The sequence below is a fragment of the Cavia porcellus genome, unplaced genomic scaffold (genome assembly GCF_034190915.1).
Source record: "Cavia porcellus strain 051 isolate PalLab524CR breed Dunkin Hartley unplaced genomic scaffold, mCavPor4.1 scaffold_16, whole genome shotgun sequence".
In the NCBI taxonomy this organism is placed as follows: Eukaryota; Metazoa; Chordata; class Mammalia; order Rodentia; family Caviidae; genus Cavia; species Cavia porcellus.
Window position 1 is genome coordinate 37,375,576 of NW_026947499.1, and position 12,427 is coordinate 37,388,002.

At 40.0% G+C, this 12,427-nt stretch overlaps 1 protein-coding gene across 26 annotated transcripts in view; it reads left to right on the plus strand.

Moving 5' to 3' along the window:
• Rbfox1 (RNA binding fox-1 homolog 1) overlaps positions 1-12,427 on the plus strand; it is a 2,027,889-nt gene that overhangs the window by 1,140,873 nt on the left and 874,589 nt on the right. For all 26 annotated transcript variants that reach the window (XM_063226464.1, XM_063226445.1, XM_063226453.1 and 23 more), the window contains one exon: positions 3,365-3,412. In XM_063226464.1, coding sequence (XP_063082534.1) covers positions 3,365-3,412 — 48 coding nt within the window. The remainder of the gene's footprint in view (positions 1-3,364; positions 3,413-12,427) is intronic.

A 12,427-nucleotide genomic window follows, 5' to 3' on the forward strand; every position in this document is an offset into this window, starting at 1 on the left:
TCTAGCTATAAAAGCATTGTATTATGATTTTGTGGATCTTCAATATTTTAAAAAATTTGTACAAAAATTATATAGATAGGCAGGGTGCCTTCTAAGTACAGATGTGAACCTACATAAAAACATGACATATTTTCTGGTACATCTTTTAAACTTATAATTTGACACACGTTACTAAAAAATGAAATATTCCCTAAAAAATACAAAATATTGATACACAAAAGCCTGCCCAAAATTTCATATGGATGTAGCTCTGTTTTTCCTAAAATCTTGATTACAAAAATAGACAAGAATTCATTATTTTCTGAATTTTACAGCAGGAGTCTTCAAGAATAGAAGCTCTACTGTTCGTTTAAGCTAATTTTGTATAAATATCCTTCTCTACCCACCTCAGTACAAGGGAAAAAAGGAAACACAGGGCATAGATTATATAGCCTGCCCAACTAATTTTATTAAAATCAAGTCCTCTGAAGGATTAGACAGTTCTTGATATTAAGAACCACTAATTATTAGAGATATAAGCTCCATCCTTGGGTCATGCAGAGTAAGTTATGAAGTTGCTCATCTCAATTTTCATAAAAAGTTCAAAAGGGTAACAACCATGCTTGCTCGGGAGTTTAGAAATAGCTGTGAAAGACACCTAGTGAAGTTCTTCCACTACAGATGTTTTCAGTCATTGTTTACTATTTCCATCCCAGTGTGCTCAGAGGAAAATCTGTGGTAGATAAAGTGAAATATTTGCTGTGAGAATCTTCATCTTTTGATGTTGTTCCCTGTTGATCTACCCTCTGTTCCCATGGACCTAAGATGTGCTGTTTGTAGGTCACGGTGGTGGTGGCTTCTCACCTGAACTAGCTCTGTTGCAAGGGCACAGTGATCACAACTGTTACATGAGAAAACAAACATTTCTGTAGACTCCACTTATCTGAAATAGAGCTCATGTCCTTCACAGACTGTTGTTCCATTCTGCCACCTCCTCCTCTCCATTTCTCATGTGGCTAGACCACAATTTTGGAATGGCCCTTAGCTGCCATCTTCCCCTTCACTTTTGACATCCTGCTGGCTCTCTCTAGCCTCCATTCTTATCCCTGCCTTCCTCTAGCAATCGCCAAGTGTGCCTTTCTGCCTGCCGTAGCACCTAAACTGCTCTCCCTCCCCGCTTGCATCCTTAACTCTTGACTGCCTGTTCTGTTAAAAAAGAAGTCAGGTTGTACCTGTTCTCACCCTAGAGCGCCTGAGTGACAAGTGTGGACAAAAAGACACAGCAACATTGGAAATTCACACAGGATGTAAAAGAGGCCAGCTGCTGTGGATAGCAGTGTTTCCTTCAAACATTAAATCCAAAATGGGAACATGGTTCACTAATTCAACTTTTAGGCCTGCAGTCCAAAGAATTGAAAGAAAGGAGTTGAGCTGAAACATGTATGCTGTTGCTTTTGACAGCATTATTTATAACAGCTAAAAGGTAAAACCAACTCAAGTTTCTGCTAATGAGTGGATGACACTTTCAAATAGATACACAACATGTGACTATGTCCATAAAGTAGAATATGATACAGTGACCAAAGTGAATGGTCATGCTACAACACAGATAAACCTTCAAGACATTATATTAAGTGAAATAAGACAGTTGCAAAAGTACAGACGCTGTATCATTCCACTTGCATATGTGTTACAGACTGAATGATATTCCTCCAAAATTTGTATGCTAAAGGCACACTCTGAATGTGTCTGTGCTTGGAGACTAGGCCTGTAGGGAGGTAATTAAGGTTCAAGGGGATCCTGAGGAGAGGACCCAGACTTGATAGAACTGGTGTCCTCATAAGAAGAGGAAGAGACACTAGAGTTCTCTCTCTCTCACTGTGATCATGCAGAGAAGGGGCTATGAGAACAAGACAGGAAGAGACACCTCACAAGAACTAACCCTGGCAGCACACTTTCCTTGGACTTCTAGTTCCAGAACTGTGAAAAACATTTGTGTTCTGCAATATTTCTTGATGGCTTTCCTAGTGAGGCACATTACTGATAGCAGGATGTACAGCTCATCTAGACAGAAAGCAGTATGGTGGATGCCAGGGGGTGGGGAAGAGAAATGGAGGCAGCCTGTGTAACAGGGTACAGCTTCCCTTTAGGAAGGTAAAAGGTTCTAGAGTTAAATGTTGTCACAAACCACAACAATATGAATGTATTTGGTGCACTACATTATGCACCTAAACGTAGTATAATGGTCAATGCCATGGTAAGAAAATAAAACTCTGAGTGCTTCTTTTCACTGCTGTCTGAAGAAACACCAAATGTTCCTCTCATCTCCTCTCCTTCCTTTCTGCTCTTCCCAGTCATAGAGACTTACTTCCTCTTACTGAACTGCACCCCTCAACTTGCTCCAAGCTTTTGTTCAATTGCTAGTTTTTTCTTTTTAAGTTTGAGATCTTAGACTCCTATACTCCGTGTTTCCCATCCCCATTCTAAATGCCATGAGCTGAGAGTCCTTTGCAATGGTCTGATTTTTACCAACAGAGTATAAGCACCCCAGGAGAGGTCATGCCTTGTGTCTGCACATTACTGAGTGCTTTATGTTTAGAGTCAGGCCTGATAGCCAATAGGTTCCCAGTATGTATTTTCTGCATGAATGAATTAATCCCACAATTGCTTGCATGAATATACCTGCTCTTTCATCTAGTGAGTTCCATGAGGATAGGAGCCATGTTTTATTTTACCTTTCTCTTCTAGAAAAAGAGAAAAAGTGCATATAAAAATGAAGTCACAATAAATATAGTTGGATGCATAGAAGATGGATAGATGATGAACTAAATCACTAGGTGGGTGGGTAAAACAATGGATGGATAGATGGATGGATCAGTGGACAGATGGATGGATGGATGGATGGATGGATAGTAAATGGGTGGGTAGATGACTGAGTAGCCGGGTGCATGGACATGAGGATAAGAAATAGATGGTGATGGTTTCTTGTTGAGGCAAGGTAGATTTGATTCTCCTAAATTGGAATAGGACAGACATTTAATTCAATTAAGGGCACTCTCTGCTGATGTGCCTGAAGGTGTTGGGGGTGGGACAGATCAGATTATGAGCCATCAGCTTCTCTCTGTTCTGGCCTCTGATGCATAGCATCCACCTTGACCCTGCATCTGCATGTCATAAAGCTTACTTATGACATCCATATGTCTCTAATGCAAACACCTCAGCATGCCCCTCTAAAATGCACCATAAAGAGCAACGACTCGAGGAAGAACTGTTAGGAGTGTGAGCCCTTTATTATTTTGAAGGGCATTTCAACAACACCCCTGGCTGTTTTCTGGCCACAGGTCTGATTCCTTTTCTTCTCTTGCTTTCTTTCTCCTCCTCTCAGGATATCAAAGGCGACTTCAATACCTGCGTGGAAATAGAGGACAGAAAGGTAAGTAAATATTTTTCATCTTTTTGGATTCAAACAAAATAATAACTGTGATTTCAACTCAGGCGTTGAAGGTGTGCCTCACTCAGCAATGGTTTGCAGGTGACCATGCGCTAGACATAGTGATAAACTTTATAATGTTCACTATTTTTCTCTCTTGCAATCTGTTATTTCTAACAGTTTCATTGAAGAGTATATAATGTAATTGGTTTATAAATTAATTTGATGCTGAGATTTTGTTTTAGTCATATCTTTTTCAGGAAAATGACTCATGGTTAACTCATTTTTCAATTTATTTGAAAAAAGTCCCTCTAAAATACACTATATTGTTGGATATTATATGTCATATATTTCCTATAATTGTATAGTGTTCCTTACATTACAGATATGTAATGAATATTTGGCTTCTCAGTATCCATCTTCCCAGATCTGATCCTGTCCTCTTGCCTGAAAAAGAACTTGTCTGGGTTTTATATCCTGAAAGAATCACATGGGTAGCCACTTCCTGTTTGAGATTTGAGGCACCAGAGGAGGGTCGTCTCCTACACAGCTCAGTATCTTCCCCCATTTAGTTCTTTGTTACACTTGATGTCAATCCATTCATGACAAGCGACTGTCAGGCTATTGTTAATACCTTCACAGTCTGACAAGAGTTCCCAGAGAACAGTTTCTCCGACTTACTTCTAGAGTTCAGGATGTTGACACTTCCACAGACTTTCATGCAGGTCACAAACATGTTTCCATTCCAGTGTTCTTTTTTAAAATAATATTTCTTTATTAGTAGTATTTGAAAGATTTCAAGGGTATTGGCAATGTTAGAACAAGCTCAGTTCCACTGTTTACAAGATAAATGAGGCACTAGGATAAGCTCTGCGCAGTAAAAGCCACACAGGCTCTGTCCCTCTCCTGCCTTTGCTGCTCCTGTGCACCTCAGTGAGAGTGACCACCCAGACCAGTGGCTGCTCTGCAGGGTTTGGAGGTGAGATGAAGTCATTCATGGCTATGTTGTGCTTGGCCTCAGTTTTTCTGGAAAGAGGAAAACACACCTTCACCAATATTTTCTATGCTTTTCCTCACGTTGTTAGGTTGTGTTAGACGCTGATGAAAACATAATTTCTGAAGGACATTTTAGTTGTTTGCTAAATTTGACCTTAAATGTTGATATGTAAATTAAATAAGAACTTGGTATTAATTGACATTGACTCTTAGAGACTAAAAATATCCCTTCAAATTATGATTTACTAAGACTTGTTATTCTGCTTCTTAACAGGGGAACTTTTCTTTCTCTGTTTTTGTTTCAAAATTCTTGGTAATATAGGGATTCTTATATTTGGGCTGTTGTGTCTCCGTGTCTCCAGTGTGGTTAGAAATTTGGAATGAGATACATACATAATTGGAGGACTACTCAGCTATAAAGAGGAATAAATCTCAGTCATCTGTGAGAAAATAAATGGATCTCAAGATCATAATATTTCACTAAGTGAAATAATTCAGATATAGAAGGTTGAATAGCCTGTGGTTTCTCTTATTATGAGGGCTTCAAAATATAAACTATTTATAAAGCAAAATAGAAGAGATATATTAAGAACCTGGTAAATGGATGCTAGAGATGGGAAGAAGATCTAGGGAGTGAAGAAGGGGACTGGGGAGTCAGATGATCCAGATGTGATATGGATATGTATGGGACCCCTAAGCTGACTAGAATCACTACACATCTACACATCACAAACTTAGACAAATCAACTCTTTTTAAACAGTTGAGGGTGAGGTTTGGGAATTAGCTCCATATTTTGGAGTCCTATCTTTTTAGAGAAAAGTCAAAACTCAATCTCTCATCAGCCCCGAGGAGCAGAGTCCTACAGTCTCCACGAAGCACGCCTCTCCCACGCTGTCTGTGCACAGTGATATGGGGTGAGGCCACACGGGGAGACAGAGGCGACAGCCGCTGGAGTGATCGTCATCTGCTTCCGGGGATGCACTCTGGTCCTGCTGTCACCCTGATGTATAATTATGAAACTCCCCACTGAAGTGATGACACTTGTTCCTGCGTGTATGTGCGCGCCCCTCTCCATTTAATCCAAATGCTTCTGGCAAAATCGGTAATTTGATAAAGTGGAATTGAAGTGACAAGAGATGACAGAGGTGCCAAAATAATAAGCAAACCTGTCTCTGAAGCGGCAACCCCTTGGCCTCTGTGGGTTTTTACAGCCTCTGAGTGCTACGAAGGAGAATTGGCAGTGCTTTCTTAAAAATCCAATTTTGTTTTCTTAAGAAAGCTTAACAGGACCTCTTTAGGACCAGTAGCATCCCCAAAATAATGTTGACTATGTACCTTTTCACTTTCCTTCCTTTCTGTATCTCCTCCATGCATCCTGTGTATACAGACACATTTGTGTATGTTGACGCCATTGCTATATATTGCTGAGTATCTTCTTGGTAGAAGAGTCTTTAGAGAACACAAATGTGAAGCTTTCCCTGGAGTCCGGTAGGTGCTCTCACGAGTGCCTCCCACCGATTTCATGCCTCATTCTCATTCCTTGCCATGGAGTCAGGCATTTACCTTGAGACGAGTCATTTTCACATTGCATCCTAGACCGAGAGAATGATTGAAGGTAAAGGGTGGATTTCAAGTGATGAAGAGAGCCCTCATCTTAATGAAGAGAAGAGCAATGAAATCATGTCACTTGTTCTTCACAGACTCTGGGCTCCATGTGGAAACCTTCACAGAGCAAAGAGTTTTTCCATCTTCCATTTTTATATTTTTCTTTGTCCTGGAGGCCTGTTTTCTCGGAGGCCAACAGAAAGGAAAGCTAATAGGCATTTGGAAAACTTTGGCTAGGTGTCGATGGGGGAAATTCATGGTGCATATTGGTTTTGTGTGCCTCTTTTGCTTCCAAGCTTGCGCATTGACAGAATCTCAGCAATGTACCTGTGCTCGGATGGTGTCCTGCCATACCTTAAAATCTCTCAGAGGATGGCACAGGAGTATATTAAGGGCTGCTGGGGTTTGTCGTCTTTCAACAAATGGCATGAGCACAGAAAGTCTCTCCTCGCAGGTGAATGCTGCAGAACTAATGCAGATTTACCAAAGGTGACAGGAGGTAGCCTGTCACTTGGAAGTAGCTTCATGGCCTCGCCAAACTGCACACACTTGACATTTAAACACTTGTGTTTCTTCTGGGGAAGGGAGGCATTTAAATTCATTTTTACTTGTGGTGTAAAATCCATCTGAATTTCAATGCTGCTATGAAGTTTGTGCTTCAGGTGATGAGCAGAGATGCTGATAGGTCATTCAAGGGGACCATCTGTCAGGAGGAGGCCAGATCCCATTTGTCAGAGGCTATCAACACAGACAGTGCTTCCTGTTCTCACTTATCACTTGGCCTGGTGCCACTAAGCAGCTTCAGATCTGCTTCGCAATTTCACAAAAGGGATGTGAGTAGTTTTCAAAGTTACAGCAACTTTAGTTTCTGATTGCAGCTGTGACCAGAAAAATGGATCATTTGTCCTGGTCAACGCTAACACAATGGAATTTACTTTTTTTACAATATACACTGCAGACCATGCACCATCAATAGCTCTGCATACTTGCATGCGCACATGCATGCATGAATGCATGTGCATGTGTGTGTGTGTATGCTGTGTATAACTTGTACTTTCATCATCTCTATTTCACAGGTGAAAAAATGTGAGTTCCAACAGGGGATGAAACTTTTAAAAGATCATTTCAGTAAACCACAAGCCCCAGATTTGAGTTCAGGGATTTTGACCACAGAGGATGTGCCCTTGTTTCTAATGCCACTTAGCCTTATGCAAAAACCAAGCATTGCCTTAGAATTGTACTTTTCAACTGACAAATTTGTGGTGGATCTGTATCTTTGACAAGTAAATAATCTGTATTTCACGAGGAGGTTACGTTTTCAGCCACAATGTTCTAGCTGTAGCTGGCTCAAGGTGGAGATTCTTCACTGCTGTGACCTTCCTGCCCTTCTGAGCAGCTGATACCTAGCAGGGAAAATGCCAGGGCATTTGCTGGTGTGAGAATAAAAACAACAGCTCTAAATGCAAAACTCAGACATAATCTTCCAAAGACCCATTTCAGTTTCTTGCTGAAGTAATTTTACCAAAGAAAGAGCAGAATCAGAAATTCCATTGAAATATGAGAATCACAATATGTAAAGGTTATAATCATGAGCTTTGAGGTCTACAAGTGTTGAATTTTAATCCTAACTCTGTGACCCTGAGATTTCTGACCTAGTCTTAGTGTTTGTTTACTCATCTATAAATTGGGAATAATAAAATTCCCTTGAAATATTAATTTGAGTAATTGGAGGATAGTATACTGGACCACAGTTTATATAGCGCAGTAATACCTTGGTTCACAAGAACTTCTGTTTGGAAACAATTCTGTTTACAAACAAAAACATTCAGTAAAATTTTGCTTTTATTTGCAAATTCTGCATCAGGCTTGATTATGCAGCATCATCTATAGGAAGAGAGAGTAAAGGGTTTATTCTTTTGTCTTCTGCATTTTCAGGCATTGGAATTATATCCCAGAGGCATAACTTGGTTGTGTCTTTTAAACAAACTAAAAGATGTCAGTCATTTTCTAACCTATCTTTGTGACCTAATGACCTTCTTAGCTGGCTGTTCCGTTATCTGCATGATTATCGTGTTTCTTTGCTTTTGAATTAGGAATAATTTTATGCATCATAAAAGGTATTACTTTCTTTCAATCTGCTTTAGTGAGGTATGCCTTTATTTCTTAAATCTTCCATAGATTTTAGCTAACCTGTTTTACTTAATGGATCTATAAAAGCAAAAACTTCATCAATTTAAAGAGAACTGTAGTACTATCACCCACATGGGCTATAAATAGCTGAAATTTAGGAAATACTGTTTTCTATGTGAGAGTTGAAGTCAATTGCGAAATTCTAGTTGCACATTGAAAGTTCCAAAGTCTACTTGTTTGCAGGAGTCCAGGAGAGATAGCAAACAAGATAAATTTTCTGAGCCAAGAGGGAAGGAGGAGAATGGTTTGAATTGCAAGACAGTCAAGTTCTCTCCATATAACTTGATTACTCTGGCCATAGGCTATGGACAGCTTCATCCAGAAGCACATCAGGGACTCCTCAGTTTAAATATTTGTGATATGAGGTTTAATGTTTTAGATCAGCATGAACCATGAATTAATCTCCTGGAGTTTTGTGGCTTAGATGACAGTGAAGTTAAATATCATTACAAAGCAGTTAGCATTGGCTTGCTGTTTGTTCCACTGTCTTGCCCTGGAGAAGACAGTGAATTAGTCCACTGGGCTTTGGACAGATAGAACAGAGTTTGAGAAGAAAACTTGCTGTTTACTTTGGAACAGGAAGATCCACAAATGAATTTCTCATTAGAAGCCATAGTGAGATACCTTAGCCAAGAAAGGCAAAGACTATTAGGAGCATCTGTCTGGAATGAACTCCCAAAATTTGTCTGGAGATTGGGTCACTCTTATGCTCTGAAAGTTCTTTTTATAAGGGGTGCTGTGTATGTATGTAAAAGGAGGAAGCACCAAAGACTCTCCCCAGATTTTGGGATTGAATATTTCAGCATTCCAGAGGACTGGTATTTAAGTTTCAATGTGAGGGGAGATGTGGAGAGCATCCCAAGAAGGAAATGAATTAAGAAGCATGGCAAGCTTTGGGAGCTGAGTAGCAGTCAGGAGAGCTGGGGCTCAAGAGACAGTGGGAAAAGTGGCTTTAGATGAAGCTGGGTGCTATACATATAGCTTATATTTCCTAAAGTGAATATAATTATTACCACTACTAATAAAAATAACAATTAACAACCAAAATGAAGAGACTGGCAAGTAGGCTAGCACCAAGCTATTATATGAAACCTTTAATACACAGTGGGTCTTATGGCCTATACTATAGGTGAAATTGGTTTTGCAAAGAATGTAATACAATCTGGAGGAAGATCTGACGACTACAGACACTTCCATTGTCTAAGACATCTGCTTGTGCACAGCTTGTGTTTGTTTATAACTTCCAGGATTTCTGTAAGTTCACTCAGAGTCTCTCCATCTCTGGCCAAGGAATGTGACAGAGGGATCTCATGCCAGGAAAGTCATACTCTGCATTGTTTAGCTTTGATGTTTGTTCTATGATCTGTATTTTATACAAGTTCCCTGACACTGAATCATCCTCAGATTAGTAACCTTCATTCAGGTTGGGGATGGTTCTCATTCCAAACTAGTGCACAGTCATCCACCAGCTCACTGTTGCTCTATGTTCTGGGCAGCAGCTCATTCCTGATTCCACTATTACTGGCCAAAGAATGGTACAGAGGTATATACCACCCACAGGGCAGCGGATGTTTACAGACTTGCTTCATTTCCTTCGCTCAGCAAGTATTTGTAGATGAGATTCTGGTTGTGGAGTGTGTACCACAAATATATTTCATCTTCTCCTTGCTCTCTGCTGAGATATTGGGCATCACTGGAGAAGGCTGTAAATGGATCCCACCAACAGCTGGATTCAGTATCATTTTATTTAGCCTTGAGGATAGGCAACAGTAAGATGACAAATTCCAGCATCAGGAAATGTGCATTCAAAACCCACAGATAGGAGGGATGACAGTTAGCTTTGGAGAAAATCCATCTACCCACCCCTGCTGGTGGAAATGGGTTGCCACCTAGAAATGTTCAACTCTGTTTCTACATACTGTATTTTAAAAGATAGTCTCGCATGATGAAGAATAGTTTTGGAATAAATTTGATCTGGGCATGGATTTTGATTCTTCCCTTTGCTACTTGATAACCATTGATGGTATCACCTTGACTTTCTGACCCACAGCCTTCATTTGGATAATGTGTACTATTCATGATCCTTGTGTACATATTAGTCAGGATGCTCTTAATTGCACAATAGGAAAGCTATGGCCCAGCTTTAAGAGAAAAAGAATGATGGTGGCAGGGTGAGCAGAGGTCTCTCCTAATATAGCTGCATCTTGATATGTAGACTTCACCATCTGGAGATCCACAAGAACAAGCTTAAATTCTACTTGTGGAAAGAAAGGTTTCTTTCCCAACATGATTGCCCCTACCCTTGTCCATAGAGGACATACTTCATGACCTCCATGAAAGCCTGAAATTATGGCTGGCACTGAATGCTATGCATACAAAAAATTTTTATGAATGCTTACCTATGTTGGATTCATAATTTTGGATTCATAATTTACTCAAAGAAAGATTAGCAATAATAACTAAAATAGAATAATTTTATAACTATATTGTAAAACATGTGAATGTGGTCTTTGCCTCTCTATATATTTATATGTATCTCTCTCTTGATATATATATATATATATATATATATATATATATATATATATGAATACCTGATGCAATATATGATGAGACAATGTTAGGAGAATGATGTAGGCATTGTGACATGGCATTAGGTCATATGAACACTAAGATGCTCTGACAATCTGATAAGTGAAAATAGCTGTAAGTGACTAATGAGCAGGTAGCATGCATACTGTGGATAATATGAAAACAAAGAATGTTTCACATGTCAGGAGGACCAGGGTGGACTGGCACAGGATTGCACCATACTACCTAGTACAGTACTGAGTGCTGATTTCAGGAACTTTCTATATAATATAATACTATATATATATATATATATATATATATATATATATATATCTTTTTCCTTTTTATCAGTACTGGGGATCGAACTCCCGACTGCCTGCTTGCAAGCAGGCGCTTATGCCGCTGAGCGAATCCCCAGCCCCCCTTTCTATATTATATTTTTGGACAGCTGAAATAATAGAAAGCAAAACTCTGAACAAAGAGAGGAGGGACTTGTAGTTCTGGTATCATCCCAAGAGTTGATTCTCATTGGTTCAGCAGGAGTCACGTACCTATGCAAGGCTGTGCTCTGCTTGTCTTTCTCCCCTCACCTACACCCAGAAATCGGACGGGCACAGAGGAATGACTGAAGTGAACCAGAAGAGGAGGGATAGGTGGCTCCCAAAGGAAGCCTTGATGGATCTTATATTCAGAAAGTAAAATGGATAATAATGACAACATCTGGCTTCACTGAGCACCAACTAAATGCCACAGGTAATTTCTTAAGTATTTTATGTGCAATGTACTATAGTAGTACATTATAAAAGTCCTTTAAAGTCCAAACTGTTTATTCCCTTATTACAGATGACAAAGCAGATGGGAGGAGAGTTTCATGATCATGCCAGCTAGAAGTGTAAAGAAGGAATTCAAACACAGCAAGTCCTAATTTGACTCTTAACTACCACACTATCCTATCTCTGACAAGAATGCTGCACCGATAAAAGCAGTCAGCATCTCCAAAATGTGCAACAGACTGAGTGCCTGGCACATGGGTGGGTGGTAGCACTTCTCAGGAGAGTCACTGCAACATGGCTCTCAATAGAACAGAAATATCCTGGGCCAAGGGTCCTGACATTCTGCTGTCCATCTCAGTGTTTAATCTCCCTTAATCTCTCATCCTAATATATGATCTCAGGTCCCGAATGGTTTGTCTGCTCTTCAGGAACATCAAAATGGTCATAGTGCCAGCCAACGCTTCTCTTCCCAGCATGCCTGTGAGTTATTTTTGCAGACAAGAGCCTCTTACTCCATCATAGATCTCTGAGCCTGCCTTTTATGTCTTTTTCTGCAGGTTAACTCTTCTACTAAATACTGAAAATGAAACACTAGGCGTACATTCCTCTTTGATATATTTTAGGAAAATGTGAGGGTGGTGAGGGGCTGGGGAGGAAGAGGTAGGCAAAAAGTGGCAGAGCTTTTAAAATGGATGTGGCATCAAGGGAAATTAGTCTCTCCAGGGCTGGAAACCAAAAAGTAGATGAGGAAGGTTTGCTGGGCCTGCTCAGTGGTACCACAGGCCCAGACACGTCATGGAGTGCAGTGAAAAGCAGGTAGATCAGGCCTTTTTCTGATCCACCCACAGCTGGCCTTGAAGCTGGCTTTGGGAAGCTAAT